This window comes from Eutrigla gurnardus, assembly GCF_963514095.1.
Source record: "Eutrigla gurnardus genome assembly, chromosome: 7".
In the NCBI taxonomy this organism is placed as follows: Eukaryota; Metazoa; Chordata; class Actinopteri; order Perciformes; family Triglidae; genus Eutrigla; species Eutrigla gurnardus.
In genome coordinates, this window is record NC_139921.1 from 7,341,606 (window position 1) to 7,358,609 (window position 17,004).

Genomic DNA, 17,004 nt, shown 5'->3' on the forward strand with positions numbered 1-17,004 from the left:
TGCAACTATTATCTTCATTGGTCATTCATCAACCGAAGGGCCATAGTATACGACATAGAAACGAGTTTGCATAATTTATAGTTGAATTAGAATTGCTCGACTTCCGTTATTGCATTAAAAACTGAATTTGAATCACATACGTTGAATTTAAATGTTATCAGGGGCCTGGCAGTCAGGATGTCTGGTTCTACACAAAGGTTAACTGTCAGTGACACATTATCTCCTGGACCTTTAAAAGACTCAAGTCACAACACTGATTTGAGCACTTCCTCTGTAGCATCTTCATACAGTACGTTGTTGCATTGTAACTGCTCCTCTTGGCCAAGATTAAAGTCTGACGTCGATTTTACTTCTGTCTCTGATCTCCTCCTTGGGTGAATTTATTCGTTTACGGACTTCTTTTAACATTTACAATCTTTGTTTTTCTTTACAGTTTATTAGGTGACATGTAATTCTGTAGTATGTTTTTATTTACTGTATTTCACAGTAAAAATACTTTGTTAGTAAATATGAAAGTTCTGCTTGTAATTAGCTCATTGTACTTAAAGTATCCACAGTAAAAGTACACAGCCCAGTGTTGTACTATAATACATTATAAGCTTAGATTATTCTTACTGATGCATTCAGGTGGAAGCTTCAGTACATTTATTGCAGTAAAGACTGAACATTGTCGCGTTCTTGTATGTTTGAAATATCAAAAACTGTCACTTACCAAACTGTTCACATGTAGGAGAGACGACGGGACGATGTGTAGCAGATCTCATACACCAGGAAGTAACCAGATTCTCAAGTATGATTTAAACCAGTTTAGGATTGTGCCAGACAGCCCCACCCATGTTCCCAGGCTGCCTACCAGTATGTCGTGGTCTACTGTATCAAACGCAGCACTACGGTCCAGTACAACTAGAACGAAGATTTTGCTGCAATCTGTACGAAAACCAATATCATTTCAACCCCTCATTAAGGCGGTCTCTTTGCTGTGATTCGTTCGAAATCCAAATTGTTGAAATTGTTGTTGTTTGAGGAAGTCAAACTGTTCAATAAATTGACTTGGAAAGGGCAGATTGGATTTGGACCTGTAGGGCCTGAGGACTGAGGTATCAAGGTCATTCTTTTTTAGGAGAGGCTTCATCTGCAGCTTTCAAGGCCCATGGGCAGATACAAGGGAACTATTGACGAAATGCAATACATCTGAAGCAATACAATCATAAACATAAAGTTTATTGGTAAACTATCAAATCAACAGGTAGAGGTCTTTGGATGCAGCACCACTTCTTCTAGTGTTTTGTAATCGACTGGCTTAAACTGTGACACGTCCACTTGGTTTATTTATTGGAACACAACGCAGACGCAGACATTTGAGTCGTAGAGCTGCTGACTTCTTGTCTAAACGTCTCATAAACTAATTTTTCCTGTAAGAAATGAAGCAAAGTGGAGAGCAGTTGAGGGGTTAGTCCGCCTTTCACCAGCGGAGAATGAGTACAGATGTCACAGTGAAGCAGCCCTTCCTCCACGCATCCCTCCGTGATCTGGTCGTAGTGACACGACGGCGTCACACTGATCAGTTGATTGTTGTTGTTGTTGTTGTTTTCGTTGCCACGGCTGATTTGATTGAGCCGTTGGCCTTTAGGCGTCTGATCGCGACGCCGCTGCATAAGAGCAGCAGCAGCGAGCCGACAGCCAAGCTGATCACAGCTGCCATCATAGTCCTGACCAGAGTGTCAGGGTCCTGAACCCGGACGAGATACTGGACCACAGTCCTCCGGTGCACCTTAAACTTCACTGTTTCCACCGTCTCACAGGTGTCGATGCCGGAATCAGAAAGGGAGGGTCTGAGGACGAGACCCCGGCTCAGAATAGTGAGTCGGGGACCAGGGAGGAGGACGCCATCAGAGCGCCGCCAGCTGACTGGGAGGTTTGTCTCTGGGAAACATGGGAGGAACTGCGCTGTGTGCCTGAAGAGGATGACGATGGCAGGTTTTCTTCTCATTAACAAATGCATGTGTGGATTTACGTGTATTATTTGACTAAAGATGTGTAAACCCCTGAGTGTTTCTAAAACACTCCTCCTGCAGTTGATGCTGAGCCATCAGAGCCAGTCCAACTACTTTAAAACATGCCTGGATAAAAGTGATACGTTTACATTCCAGTGTGTTCATTTCCAGGGAGTGGTGTGTGTGTTCATCCATGTTAGCATGTCTGGCTGCAGGCTGACAGGTTACTGGTACTGGGGCCTGTACTACGAAGCAGGATTTGTGCTTAGCGAGGTAACTTAAGCGTTAACTCTGTGTTTTCCGTCCTACGACGCTGGTTCACTTCTTACCGGGGTAGATCGCCATGGTAACTTACGCTGTGGAGCTAACCTGCTCCGGAGCAGGTTATGTTCCTGATAAGAGATCAACGTGGAGAAACACACCGCCTACTGACCAATCAGCTCTCTTGGTGCGCGGATATAAAAAAAAAGAAGCTTGGTGGATCGTGAGAGGGTCTCGTAGGAGAACTATAGAGTGTACTGAGACCGGCAAAACCCTTTTTCTGTCCCTGACGATGTTTTATATGAGAGATACAGATTTTCATTGGAGGGAAAGACTTTTCTTTGTCAGCGTACAGCCTATACTTACCACTTTGAATTATGTTTTTATATTTATTTGATTTGCTCCCAAGTCCGTTTTATACCGCTGGGATTGCAGCTGAAAGAATGAGGCTAATATTGTCATAAACTACGTTATAAGAATACATCCAAGCAACAAATCATTATTAAAGTTATGTGTTTGGCCTTTTATTGCTGAAGGACATCATAAGAGTTAATGGGACTAAAGAAAGAGTGATGATATGATTTAAAAGACGGCCGCAAGGCGGATTCAAACCCAGGTCCGCTGCAGACAGCCCCGGTACATGGGGCGTCAACACAACCACTAAGTTATCAGCTAAGCTACTGTTATAATCAAATCAGTCAGATCTACTAGTGTCCTTATGATGGGGCAGTCATATTATACTACTAATACTATTGATACGACTTCCGCGTTCACACAGTCGGTGAGTTTTTGCCAGCTGTCCTTCCTGCATTTGGCAGATGAAACTGTTGCTTTTTGCCTGCATTATATGTTTAACTTCTTCGTATTTCTGTAAGATTATGGTTCGCTCCTCGTACATGAAATACGCCGCTCCGCTGCTGTAGACTGATCCATGTATGTGATTGGTCAAATGCTGCAAACGCCGCCTCTTTCATGTGCACGCGCTCATAGCTGGACAGGTAAACCCTGGGTTGACTTAACGAGTTGATAACCAGAGGGGTATTCCACCAAACTCGCTAATTAAAGCGGCACTTACCTGGTTAAGCCTGGTTAGAACTAACGCCAACTTCCACTTGCAGCTAAACCCATTCCATTAACGCATTTCAGCCGCGCCTTGTTGAGGCTAATTCAAGCCAGGTTAACGTTGTCGTGTGTTACGCCGTTCACGGGATATGAAGCCAGACCAGAATCGTGAATGTCGAATCATCGAGAAAATGGCAGAAAAGACCAGAGCAAAAATTATTGATGGAACTGTACGAGGAGTACAAACCCATTATAACCAATAAAGGGAATACTGTAGTGATAAATAAACATTGCGAGGCTGCTTGGGCAAGAATTGCCGAGCGATTAAATGTGTAAGTACCGTAAGAGTGACATATTCTAATATAACACTGACAAAGAGTTCTTGAACGTGAGGATAGTGTAGAGGTAATGCGCCGGCTTTGTACGCGGCCGGCCAAGGTTCAACTCACGTCTGTGGAACTTTCTGAAACTTATTTCTTTGGCTGGAACTCTCTCTCTCTCTCTCTCTCTCTCTCTCTTTTTTTTAGATGGGCCTAGTAAATGCATCTACATTGACCAACTCATTTATCTCAACAATTCAATGAACACATTCAATGAATCTATTAATGGTCTAATTCTCTGATCTAAAGACAGGCAAAAAAAAAAAGAAAACATACACAAAATGTCTTCGCCAGGATGTGAACCTGCAATGCCCACATTCGAGGGCATGTGCATCACCACTCACCCAACTGGGGGCTTTAAACAATCATATGGCCAGTCGGTCTTAAACAAAATAAACGATTTATTCATATTTTTTTAATTGCAGGTAGCGAGGCTTATTGAAATTAGCCCGGCTTTGCGCTTAGCGAGTTTGATGGAATACCCCTCAGCTTCGTGTGACCGCTTATCTCCGATTGCCTTTGTTAGGGTTACTTAAGCTGGATCTCTTAAAGATACCCTGGGTATGTTGAACTCTCTTCGTAGTACAGGGGTCCGTTTCACAAAGCAGGTTTACTGAAAACCTTGAGTTAGTTAACCCTGAGATTAGGAAAACTCTGGTTTTTCGGTTTCACAAAGCCAGTTCAGCATAAATCTGAGTCAGTTACCCGGGTAACATACTCCGTGAACCTAACCTGCTCGCTAGCAGGTTTGCTTCCATGAACCCTGAGTTTCTCCCTACATGTCTCCGCCTTTTTCCAGAATCTGAACCAACTCTGAAAAAATGTGCCGTCCTTTCATCATCGTCAACCTAATCGATATGGAAATAAAAGTGATTCTAGCAGCTTTGCGTCGGGAGAGGATTTTGATTGCCTTTCCTTCCAAACACATTAGATATTATCTAAACAATATTCTCCGACATTTTCAACATTTCATATCGTGGACATAATCCGCAACCAGATTCTTTGCGGAGCTAGTGTTTTTGCGAACGGGAGATTTATGAAATGTTTAAGTACATTTCTGTGTTGACATACCTGCTTATATTTACTGTTTAATATGTGAAATATGATTAAAATCATATGCCTTAGTTAACGTATTTGCGCAATATTCTTCTGCTTTCAACTGACGCCACTTTCTTTCTGGGCATGGGGGGATTACACCCAATGAAAATGATAATTCAGTCAATGAACTGCTTTGTGAACTACAGGAGTTGAACACCTGTCCCCTACACCGTGGGCGGCGTTGCTAACCATTACACCACAGTGTCTCTCTGCAAGGTTGAAATGAAAGACTTATTACCTTTAGATCAATAGACTGTTTCATTCAGTTATACACATTAGATCGGGCCGTAATTGTCTGCCATGCCAACTATCTCTACTTTGCTGCAGTTACGTTGCTCCGCTTTCTAAGGATGAGCTCGTTTTCTACATAAACACTCAGTAATATCTAATAACGCTCTCCCAGCTGCCATGGTGAATCATAGTATCGGACCTCCATTGATGATGGCTTTGTAGAGTCGGCAGGCACGCGCGTAACTCAGAGTTTACATACTCAGAGTTGACTGAACTAATTAAAAACCACTGTTCTGAAACCGAAAACTCAGAGTTGCCCATCTCAGAGTTGTTCAACTCAGAGTTCAGGGTTAGGTTCAGAGTTTGTTGAACCTGCTTTGTGAAACGGGCCCCTGGACTACTGTTATAGCATCATTACGTTATCATTCTGTTTCCCCCAGACTCTTACATGCTCAGCGTGTATATGGACGGTGTTCACCATCTCCTGGCTCCTACAGAGGTGGCCCTCAATGTTAAGAACAGTTCCCAACCTGGAGACTACTGCTTCGTCTACCACCCCATCGACCAGCCCATCACCCAGCCGCCGCCGGCCCGCAGCTGCCCCACCGACCCGCCTCCAGCTCCTCGTGCAGAAAGCTTTATACCAGCCGTGGACGCTGCCGAGCCAGAGGCAGACAAGGAGAGTCTCATTAGCTTGTAACTGCTCCGTCATCACAGCTGCTGTATCGCTATGGTAACAGCATCTCTATGGCGACTGTATCGACAAACAACATTTAGGAGTTTAAATCTCAGGTCTCACTTAAAATGCTGATCTGATTGAAACTCATATGAACAAAATAGAATGTGGATTAGTGCATGGAGGGAAGGACAAAGTTCAGTTTTCATGCATCACCACAAAGAGCAACTAGCTGAAACGACACAAGAAAGAGATTAATGACTGATTTTGTACCTCTACATGGGGTCTGGAACCCCAGGGACTGCAGGAGGAATGTAAACTGTTATTCTAACATGCACATATATGATCATGTTTATACTGTTTATACTCTATGATATTCAATGCTTCTCTCTGTGATGCTCATCTACAGTGGCGGAATGTAGCTTACCGATTATTGGTTCAGGATTATATTTACAGCATTCATCTATATTTTCTTCATAGCACTCAGATCAGGCATTTTTATTTAAAGCACAGGGATAGTATGTAATGTCCAGTAAGCATCAAGAAATTTCCTTCCACACGTGCCTTTTATACAAATACTGATTGCATTGTAAATAAACTTTTACATTTTGTCAATGCTGTTTCTGGTTTAATTTCATAACTATAGAATATCTATAGCTCATTTTATGCATGATCATTCCTTTTCCCCACAGCGTTCCTCCTCTGAGCAGCAATGAAGGTTGTCTCAAAACCATAACAGAGGAGAAACAAGGCGAGTCAACCTCCATCTAAACGGGGAGAGGAGGCAAGCCGGATCAGAAATTACGTTTTCATGGCGTGTTATGTGCACGACACGCCACCGGGGGATTTAAAAAGCTGATCTTGCATCAGGATAAGTTGGCTTGTTAGGGCCCGAGCGCCGACAACATAACCTTTGGGCCAATCATCACGAAACTCGAAGCCTATGTCCATTTTTGGCCATTCACAGGGGTTGTATTTGAACTAACCGTTGATCCGATTAATACCAACATTGGATATATGGTTGGAAAGGCCTTAAGGACAAAAAGTTATCCAAAGATGTCCAGAATATTTAGGGTGTGGCCAGGGTGATGCCATGACTGTGCTACTATTTTGAACCTTCGCCAAAAGCATCAAAGCTGTTATAACTTAAGCGTTTCTGCTCCAAAATATTCATACTTGAGTAGTCCCGTCCTGAACACGTCTGCACTGCAATATTGACTCATAGTCAGAGCGCCACCTAATGGCGACATGAAATGTGACCCCCCCCCCCATTAGGTTGGGCGCACACACACAAAATATTTTTTCCTAGATAGCCCATGTGGAGATTGTGATGTCATGAGAGTCTACACGGCTCTCAGCGGGATAACTCAAGCAGTGCAAGGACACAAGTTAGGGTATAAACAAGGATTTAATAATGTTTTTAGGGAATTAACAGAAATAGTTTTCAAACTCAAACTATAACTAAGGTAGCGGCTGCTTTCCAGTGATCAAAAGTCAAATAATGTCTCTTCAGCCCTTCAACAGTGAAAATCCAAACTTAGGTACAGATCCTCCCAATAAACCGTCCTCTTGTAGTATTCCAGGTAAGTAATCCAAATGATAAGTTCCCCACAGGTCACACTCATGGTCTGGCTGGTCCTCTCCAGAGCATTCAGCCAACGAGCCTTTCTCCACCAACACACCCTCGCACTCCCTGCGTCTCCAACCCTCAAAAGCCCTGCAGTCAATTAGTCCCTGATCAGCCTCAGGTGTGTTGGTGTGTTGGTGTGGAGTTCCGAACTCCCCCACCAGGTGAAGCCATAGCAGTCAGAGATTGAAGCCATCTGTGGGGAATATAGCTCCTCTCCAGGACACAGCCTCTCGTGACATCCCAAGATGTACAAAAAAGCCTCTTGGACCCACTGCCTAAAGTCAACAGGAAGTGGGCAAAAAATGTTTTTTAACCATCTGCGTATCAGCACTGTCATTGTAAATAGTGGGGGAGGGTGAGGGGAAACACTAAGGGGACTCTGAGAGATGTCAGGAAGGCATGGAGAAGATGTGACCTCTGTCACTGTTTAACACCAGATCAACAGTCATGAAACTTTCCACACCTGCGAATGACTTTATACATGGCTTTGAATGACGATCACTTGTGTCTAAACCCACCACAAGAGGCGGCCCAGCAGGGGTAGGCGTCCACGACACTGCCATGTGACCGCAGGCACTCCATGACCGCATATGAGCGAGGGCCCGTCACGACAGAGCTTGCAGTTTCATTTTATTTGACCATGTTCTCATGCAACTTCCTTATTACACAGAGCTTTGTCTTTTTATTATTTCAGTCGTTTGATTTGAATCCACACATTCTCTCATCTTGATCTTAATCAATTTCCTTTTGGAGAATATTATGTGTTACTCACTGCGTCTAGGCCGAGGTGAAGCTGACGATAAAATAGTGGCAAAACGCCTCCGACCTTTATTTGCGTCCGCAGTGTCGGAGTTGCCCAGAGCCGAGATGCAGCCAGCGGACGCTTCTCTTCTTCCAAGCCTGTTGGTGACGCCGGATTCAATTCAACGGAGGTTCACTGCAGCAAAGTCAACATTTATACCCAGACACGTTCACATACATCATGCAGCCGTCTTCATCAGCTGGTCTGTGTATCTCTGGACACGAAGACGAGTCGTTGGGAACACAACATTCAGCAGGCCTCCTGCACAAGTTGTACCAAGTTCAACTGATGCAGGTATTAGAAATAATAACACAACAGAGTGATAATAATGGGACTAATCTCCACATTCAATATACTATAGTATCGGACTGTACTCGGGGAAATGAAACAAACATCAGCCCTGTTTTCATTTTCATTCCTTACGATCGTCACACTGGTTTTTAAATATGGTTTAATTAAACTTTTGCTAAAATATCAGTTCAAGAACAGTTTATTCTCTTTTAAATGCAATTTTATTTATTGTTCCATATCATAACAAAAGTTATGTCAGGACATGTTTTCACATACAGCAGGACTAGAACACCCTCATGATGTTCAAAGTCCCAACATCACCCAAGAGCAAGCGTTATAAAGCGTTGATGAATGGAAAATCACAGCTGCAGCATCATCATAGTTTATAATTCCTTAGTGAATTTAGCAGGAGCATTTTCTCCAACAATGAAGAAACAGTTTAATATGTTTTTTATTTGTAATATGTTAAATACATTATGTTTTCTATTCTAATCTGTGTGTGCTCTGTGTTTCATGTTGATGGTTTTCACTGGACAGCAACTATTTGCTCCAGTCACTAATGCATGTTCCTCAACACGACAAGGTTCAGTCTAAAGACAAAGCCATCCCGATATACTCCATTCATTTAAGTACATTTACACAAGCATTAATACATTTACAACAAGTACAAGGAGGAATGAACCTGACTGATTACAAACTGCAATGTTTTCATTCACATCTTTGCATTGACTCTGAATGTTATCACACCGCTTTGTGTTTGTTGTGAACAGTTTCAGAGACACAGAGACACTGATGATCCATCCCAGACTCCAAACCCAGGATAAAGAGGTTCAGTGAATGTGGTGTTGAAGGTGTGGAGGTGGATCAGTTTGTTAGAGGAGACTCTGTAGAAGGTCAAAGTGCCAGCAGGACAGTCCAAGTACACTGCTACCACACCAGAGGAGGAGGAGGAGAAGAAGGAGGAGAAGGAGGAGATGAGTGTTCGCTTGTTTTTGTGACAGACATAGTAACCACCATCATAACAAGACAGACTCCAGGACTGATCATTACATCCAAACCCAGAGTCGTCTCCTCTCCTCTGGGTTCCTCTGTAACTCACTGATATACCAACATGTCCTCTCCACTGGACCTCCCAGTAACAGCGACCAGTCAGACCGTCTCTACACAGCAGCTGAGGCTGTGAGACAAATCTGTCTGGATGATCTGGATATGACTGGTCGTCTGACACATATGTCACCTTCCTGTTGTTGTCGTCCAGTTTGAGGTTTCTGCTGACTGTGTTTGTGTCCAGTTCCAGTTCACATTCATCTGATGGAGAGAACAAACACAATGCAGCTAAAGGTTATTGTTGGAGACAGTTGGGTGTTTTTTGGTGTGTGTTTTAAAAGCTTAATAAATATACTTTGGGTATTAGTATATGACATCACAAGGGGGCGGTAACTTGATGGTGATGGGTCACGTCATACATTTCATTGATAAATAGGCACCGGTGTGTAGTGGTGTGTGTTTTGTTGGATCGCAGAGAAAAACACAGTGTTGGGGAACTAGCAGGAGCAGATTCTGTTATTAATAGATAATTATTAATATCAATACTTAGTCTCAATATTAAGGAGTTTGTACTCAAATGCCAATAATTAATAACTATTAGAATATGAGTACAAACAGTTGAAGGATTTGTGAATTCTTCACAGAGAAGAGGTTGATATCATTCATTCTTATACAACATTAATAAACACATCAGTATGTTCATAAGGGGTTTATTAACAATAAACAAAGAAACATACACTAAGTCCAAGTGGCCTATCTAACTAAATACTATACAAGTGTGTGTGTGTGTGTGTGTGTGTGTGTGTGTGTGTGTGTGTGTGTGTGTGTGTGTGTGTGAGTGTTACAAGATGGCGGCTGTGTGTGTTGACCAGTCAGCCATGTGGAGTGGGGGTGTTCTTTGTGGGAGGCCGTGTGGTCCTGCCTGGAGAACAGGTTTCTATATATGTGTATAATTAGTGTAATATATGTAGAGCCGTTAGGAAAGTTGGATTAGTGAGAACGCAAACTGTCTGTTCTGGATCACTGACGATCAACAGACAAAACAAAAACACGACAAAATTACATCGTTATCAAAAAATATCACAGTTTGGCCTTAAATTACTAAAGATTGAAACCAGACCGACCTGTGGTCTGGTCTCTGGACTAATGTGGGCTTCTATTGTAGACCTCTAGGGGACCACAGACATTCTCTGGTTCCTCACATAGTCTGGTCTGGTCTCTGGACTAATGTGAGCTAATATTGTAGACCTCTAGGGGACCACAGACCCAGGAGACAACATCTGGTTCCTCCATTTAGGATTCAGGGACGACAGGAGGACGATCTCAAAGCTAAGACGCTTTAGAGACACAGAGGAATTTATCTCTTGAGTTGAAATATTTAAACTCACACAAACACGTCTCCGTTGTCGTCCGGCAGGAATTGCCATCCGTTTGTGTCTCTGCGTTGACTTTGTGTGTAATTGAGTGTGAAAATGTGGCGTTTGGTGTGAACACAACACGACATCTTTACAGCCACGAAGAAACAAACGCTACATCCTGATAGAAACGTGATCATCGGATTTCAGTCATGAACACGTTCAAATCTGGAGCAGCTGAGTTACTGAAAACATACTCACACTTCCTCAGATCAGGTCTCAGTCTCTGCTGTCCCCCATGGTCCACCCTGCAGGAATACGTTCAAAGACCTCAATCAGGTCCACCATTAAACATGAACCCCAGTTCCTCAGTCAGAGACGGAGACACAGTCTGGAGCTGTTGTCCATCTGTCCTCACCTGAGTGTCCAGTCTGATGTCTGTCCATCTGTCCTCACCTAGGTGTGCAGTCTGATGTCTGTCCATCTATCCTCACCTGAGTCTCCAGTCTGATGTCTGTGCATCTGTCCTCACCTGAGAGTCCAGTCTGATGTCTGTCCACCTGTCCTCACCTGAGAAACTCCAGTCTGTTGTATGTCCATCTGTCCTCACCTGAGAAACTCCAGTCTGATGTCGTTCCATCTGTCCTCACCTGAGAGTGTCCAGTCTGATGTCTGTCCATCTGTCCTCACCTGAGAGTGTCCAGTCTGATGTATGTCCATCTGTCCTCACCTGAGAGTCCAGTCTGCTGTCTGTCCACCTGTCCTCACCTGAGTGTCCATTCTGATGTCTGTCCATCTGTCCTCACCTAAGAGTCCAGTCTGATGTCTGTCCATCTGTCCTTACCTGAGAGTGTCCAGTCTGATGTCTGTCCATCTGTCCTCACCTGAGTGTCCAGTCTGATGTCTGTCCATCTGTCCTCACCTAGGTGTCCAGTCTGATGTCTGTCCATCTGTCCTCACCTAGGTGTCCAGTCTGATGTCTGTCCATCTATCCTCACCCGAGTCTCCAGTCTGATGTCTGTGCATCTGTCCTCACATGAGAGTCCAGTCTGATGTCTGTCCATCTGTCCTCACCTGAGTGTCTAGTCAGATGTCTGTCCATCTGTCCTCACCTGAGTGTACAGTCTGGTGTCTGTCCATCTGTCCTCACCTGAGTGTCCAGTCTGGTGTCTGTCCACCTGTCCTCACCTGAGTGTCCTTACTGATGTCTGTCCATCTGTCCTCACCTGAGTGTCCAGTCTGATGTCTGTCCATCTGTCCTCACCTAAGTGTCCAGTCTGATGTCTGTTCATCTGTCCTCACCTGAGAGTCCAGTCTGATGTCTGTCCATCTGTCCTCACCTGAGAGACCATTCTGATGTCTGTCCATCTGTCCTCACCTGAGAGTGTCCAGTCTCCAGTGTGGACCCTCCAGTCCAGCAGACAGCAGCTTGACTCCTGAGTCTCCTGGATGATTGTAGCTCAGGTCCAGCTGTCTCAGATAGGAGGGGTTGGAGTCCAGAGCTGAGGCCAGAGAAGAACAGCCGTCCTCTGTGATGAGACAACCTGACAGACTGAAGACACACACACTACTGTCACTTCTGGGGACTTTACATAGACTTATGTCCATTTGTCCACTTTTTAAAATGAGAGAAAGTGATATTTGTCTTTTGCTGTGTTGATGTTGTACTGGGTGGGATAAGCGTGGGTGAGTGATGGACAGAGATGGACAGAGGAGGACGTTAAAAGAAAGACAAGAGACGAGCTGAAATGATTGAGAGAGAAATTGAAGCGTTAGAAAAGAGAAGAAACAACAGTTGAAACCGTCTCTGTGGTCTGTCTTCAGACCTGGTGTGCCAACAAAGATCTGGTATTGATTTTAAACCATCGAGCAAAGAAAAAAGGCTTTAATTCAATAACATTTCAACAATGTTATAGTTTTCATATTGAACTGGAGGAATTATGAATAACAAGTACTCTGATAATAACAGTAAAATACAAAACACAGCTTTGAAAATGTGCTTCTTAAGAGTCTCAGAACATATGAGGCATTCAGGTGTTCAACTGCCAGTTGGAAGAAAAGAGTCTGTCTTGATTCAAAGCTCTGTTCTCACTGTCAGCGTTCCTCTTTGAGAGCAGCCGTGTGAACTTATCTATCGGCTCTAGATTTCACCCACCTGACTGACGTTTATCACCTCCACTCTCTGATCCATCTGTCAGCTGTCAGTGAGTCTCGTCAGTTGTCACCATAGAAACGTCACTCACAGAAACTCCAGTTTGCACAGATTTTATTAAGTTCGGAGTTAACGTTTCACCCTGTTGCATTACTGGGTAATTACGTGTTTGTGAGTAGCAACCAGTGAGATGATTTAGCCTCCAACCATCTGAACCAGTGTAGTGATGCTAACGCTGCAGCAGTAAAATGAAAACGCTCCGTCATCATTTAATAATTCTCAATGATCTATCAGTTATGGGTCTGGGTCCAAGTAGGACGGGGTCTGGGTCTGGATCTGGGCCAAGCTCCACCTCTTAGTGACCCTTGCTATAGAGCCTTTTACAGTCATTGTCATTGTGGAGAAAAATGTAAATACATGAGCTAATCACACATGTTTTAAATTACTACACACACATACACACACACAGGCACAGGCGAGAGAGCAGCAAGGGCAGGGGTCAAACAACATACCAAGGATACATTCCTTAGCGGAAGCCGCACAGGGGAGGAGTATATGATATATGTGCATCTCGACAACATACACACACATACATAGATGACAGCACCCAGAGGGATGGATCGTATGAGCCAGTGTGGGTGGAGATACCCAGCGCTCCAACCAGGCCGCGGCATGCTAAAATTACGCTCCGCCTGCATCTATAGAATGAGCCAATCAGACTCATGCGGAGTCTCAATGAAATAAGCTGCGCATTCTGTTGTAAGCGCCTTTTGAGTGAATTCAACCCTATGTTGAGTTGACTATAAGGTCCGTGCACGTATAACTGCCGGAATATGTTTTCCTGATATTTGTGCTAATAAAGCGCTGTTATTGATATAACCCATAGACTCTCCTCGTATATTCAAGCTTACTGTTTTTTTCACAACAAATCTGGTAGCAGAGGATGGTTGGGAGAAAAGCTTGAGGAGGAAAGAATTTTAACAACTACCTCCTGTCTTGCAGAAGGAGGGGGGTCTCCTGAAAGAAAGTGGAGGCCAGAAGGATTCATCCATTCTCGGGAACGTTGATCACTGAGCGCTCAACCGAAAAGGTAAGCAGAAACCTATTTAATTGAATTCTGTAAATTGAAAAATATAAATTAGGTGATCAACAACTACCGAGTGTGAGTATGAATACTTTAGACAAAATTTAACTAAAGGATAAAATGTTAAAAGAACAGAAGAAAAGCATATTCTGTAAAAGTGATAAAATAAACCTGCCATAGTGTGTACACATGTGTGACTGAACCTAACAGAAAACACGAGATGAAGGACGAATAGAAGGGCTTTTATGTGTACAGTATCGTGAAGAGCGGACCCACCACACCCCGTGAAGCATGAGAATTCTTGCACATAATTAAGTCACTCTATTAACGAACATAGCGTGTTTTGGGTTAACCAACAGACTGCATAAATAGTACTTTGTAATTCGGAAATCGATACAACTCCCCCGGGACCGCGCTGTCGAGCAGAGAAGCGTAGGCAGTGGTTGTAATACAATAGAAATTTATAGTACTTTGTAATTTGGAGATCGATACAATTCCTCCGGGACCGCGCTGTCGAGTAGAGAAGCGTAGGCAGTGGTTGTAATACAATAAAATTTAGACATGGCATGGAGTTTTTTGACATAGACATAGAAGAGTTCAGAGAGATAGATAACAAAGAAGAAGAGGAAGCAGCCGACACCCTGTTGCACGCTCTAGGAAGTGACACTCTCCACTCAGCAGCAACAGCAGAAACACACACACCAACGATAACGGTAGTGAGTAGACAGATACTAGAACTAGAAAAACTTATTAAGACGAGTCTGTTAAATAAACCTAGTGGGATTTGGGCTGGTCTGGGTAACGTTAGGAGCGATTCTTTTGATTATATTGAGGGATTGAACGAGGGGGAAATGGAAGACTTCGTAGAGACCTTGAAGGCTAGAGTTATGACTGAGGATAGAAGTAAAAAGGGAGATGGGAAGATAGTTAAATCAGTAGCGAAAAGGTGGGAGATAAAGGGATGGATCACCAAGGACGGGCTGCCATCAAGAGAAGCTATTAATATAATGGTGAATGATGTCAAACAAAGATTAGAGAGAGCTCGACAGAACATGGAGGCTGAAAAGGACAAGCGATCATTTTTCAAACCACTCAAAAAGATGTTTGAAGAACAAGAAGAAGAGACAAGAGTAACAAATCTAATGCTAAAAGACCTGTTTCAGCAGAGAAGAATGGAGAGGGGAGACAAACATGAAGAGACACAGGGAGGGGGAGGGGGCATATATCCAGTCCTGCCAGAGAAGTTAACAACTGGGCCTCCAGAAACGACACCTCCCCCAACAGCCCCACCTCCCTACACCCACCAAAGATTAATGCCTGCACAGACCACAGACACAGCAGTACAAGCACCAGTACTAACATTGGCCGGCGTGGAAGTCCTAGTACAAGACCAAGACAGAGAGGAAATGAAGAGAGAAGTGGAAAGACTGCAACAGCGAATAACGGCACTGGAGCCCCCTGGAGGATCAAGGAGTCAAGGCGGCTCAGAAAAGACCTGGTCAGAAAGTGAACCAGAAGGACCCCTCACAAAAAATCCCTCGAAGCCACCTAGTGGTGGAAACCATATCGACCCAAGGAAGGAAGGGTCAACCAGAGTAAAGTCACCTGCCAGCAGTATTGGCGGCCAGAAAGAGGAAGAGGAACAGGGAGCGGCTGGAGGATACAACCCTAAATCAGCGGCATGTGGATACGATCGGGACTTCATGAGAGATAACGAGGACCACTTTGGCCTCCCCACAGGAGGGGTAGACATATCTCAATTCACTGATCTAAGCAACATGGCCGCTCCAAGTCCAAAAACCCCGCCAAGGAGCCCAAGCCCCACCAGAGGAAGATATGTGGTGCTTCACGGGCCCCCATACCACGGATGTCTCCCTCCCAGAACACATACCACTGCCAAGACAACATGGACTCCCATGTACGGACCACCCAGGAGCCGGAGCGGTTTTGAATGCGGTGAACTCACGATTTTGGACTATAACCCCCCATGACGTAGGAGCCCTGGAAACACAACCAGTAATTGTCACCCTGAAAGACCCAGATGCACCTCCTATTTATCGACGGCAGTATCCTTTAACCCAAGATCAAATGAAGGGAATTTCCCCCACGATACAGGGCCTTCTGGACGTCGGGGTAATATACGAGTGCCACTCCCCATGGAATACTCCCATATTACCGGTACAGAAAGCAGGGGGAAAGGGCTGGAGAATGGTACAAGACTTCCGCCCTATAAATGATGTAACGACTCCAGATGTTCATCCAGTACCAGACCCACACGTAGCACTCACGAGTTTAAGCCCAGCATTTCGATACTTCACTGTCATAGATTTGGCAAACGCTTTCTTCAGTGTTCCACTGGCACAAACATCACAAGCCATGTTTGCTTTCACGTTTGGGGGCAAACAGTACACCTACAATCGGTTGCCACAGGGGTTCAGGGACTCGCCAGGTCTCTTTAATCAGGTACTAAAAGCACACCTACTAGAACTCCAATGGCCACCAGGGGTTGTGCTCATCCAATATGTAGATGATCTTCTCTTGGCAGCAGAAACATCTACCCTCTGCCTGGAGGCCACTGCCCTACTGTTCTCAGTTCTGCACAAAAAGGGCTACAAAGTCAAGAGAGAAAAAGTGCAGCTATGCAGAGAAGAAGTCCTATTCCTAGGCCGACAAATCTCGGCATCAGGATTGGGAGTATCTACGGCCCACAGGGAATCAATCCTACACCATCCAAAGCCCACCACGGTGGCAGACATGCTGTCATTTCTGGGACTAACGGGCTACAGCCGATCCCACATACCTGATTACTCCAATCGGACACAACCTTTGCGGACAATGATCAACGAGGTAGGGGCTCGAAACCTCACAGAACGACTACCCTGGACTTCTGAAGCTGAACAAGCATTCACTGACATGAAACAAGTACTCTCCCAAGCTGCTG

General features: G+C 44.3%; 1 protein-coding gene and 1 pseudogene across 5 annotated transcripts in view; both read right to left on the minus strand.

Annotated features, from left to right (window-relative positions):
* Positions 1-17,004, minus strand: part of LOC311016342 (uncharacterized protein) — a 404,261-nt gene that overhangs the window by 327,236 nt on the left and 60,021 nt on the right. For all 4 annotated transcript variants that reach the window (XR_014597473.1, XM_084013971.1, XM_084013972.1 and 1 more), the window contains exon 8: positions 12,206-12,379. Coding sequence is in view for 3 of the 4 variants with exons in the window: in XM_084013971.1 (XP_083870097.1) it covers positions 12,206-12,379 (174 nt within the window). In the remaining variant the exon portion in view is untranslated. The remainder of the gene's footprint in view (positions 1-12,205; positions 12,380-17,004) is intronic.
* The window catches only part of LOC311016349 (NLR family CARD domain-containing protein 3-like), a 63,463-nt pseudogene continuing 55,082 nt past the window's right edge, over positions 8,624-17,004 (minus strand). Inside the window, exon 7 of the transcript XR_014599473.1 lies at positions 8,624-9,733. The product of XR_014599473.1 is annotated as an NLR family CARD domain-containing protein 3-like (transcript). The remainder of the gene's footprint in view (positions 9,734-17,004) is intronic.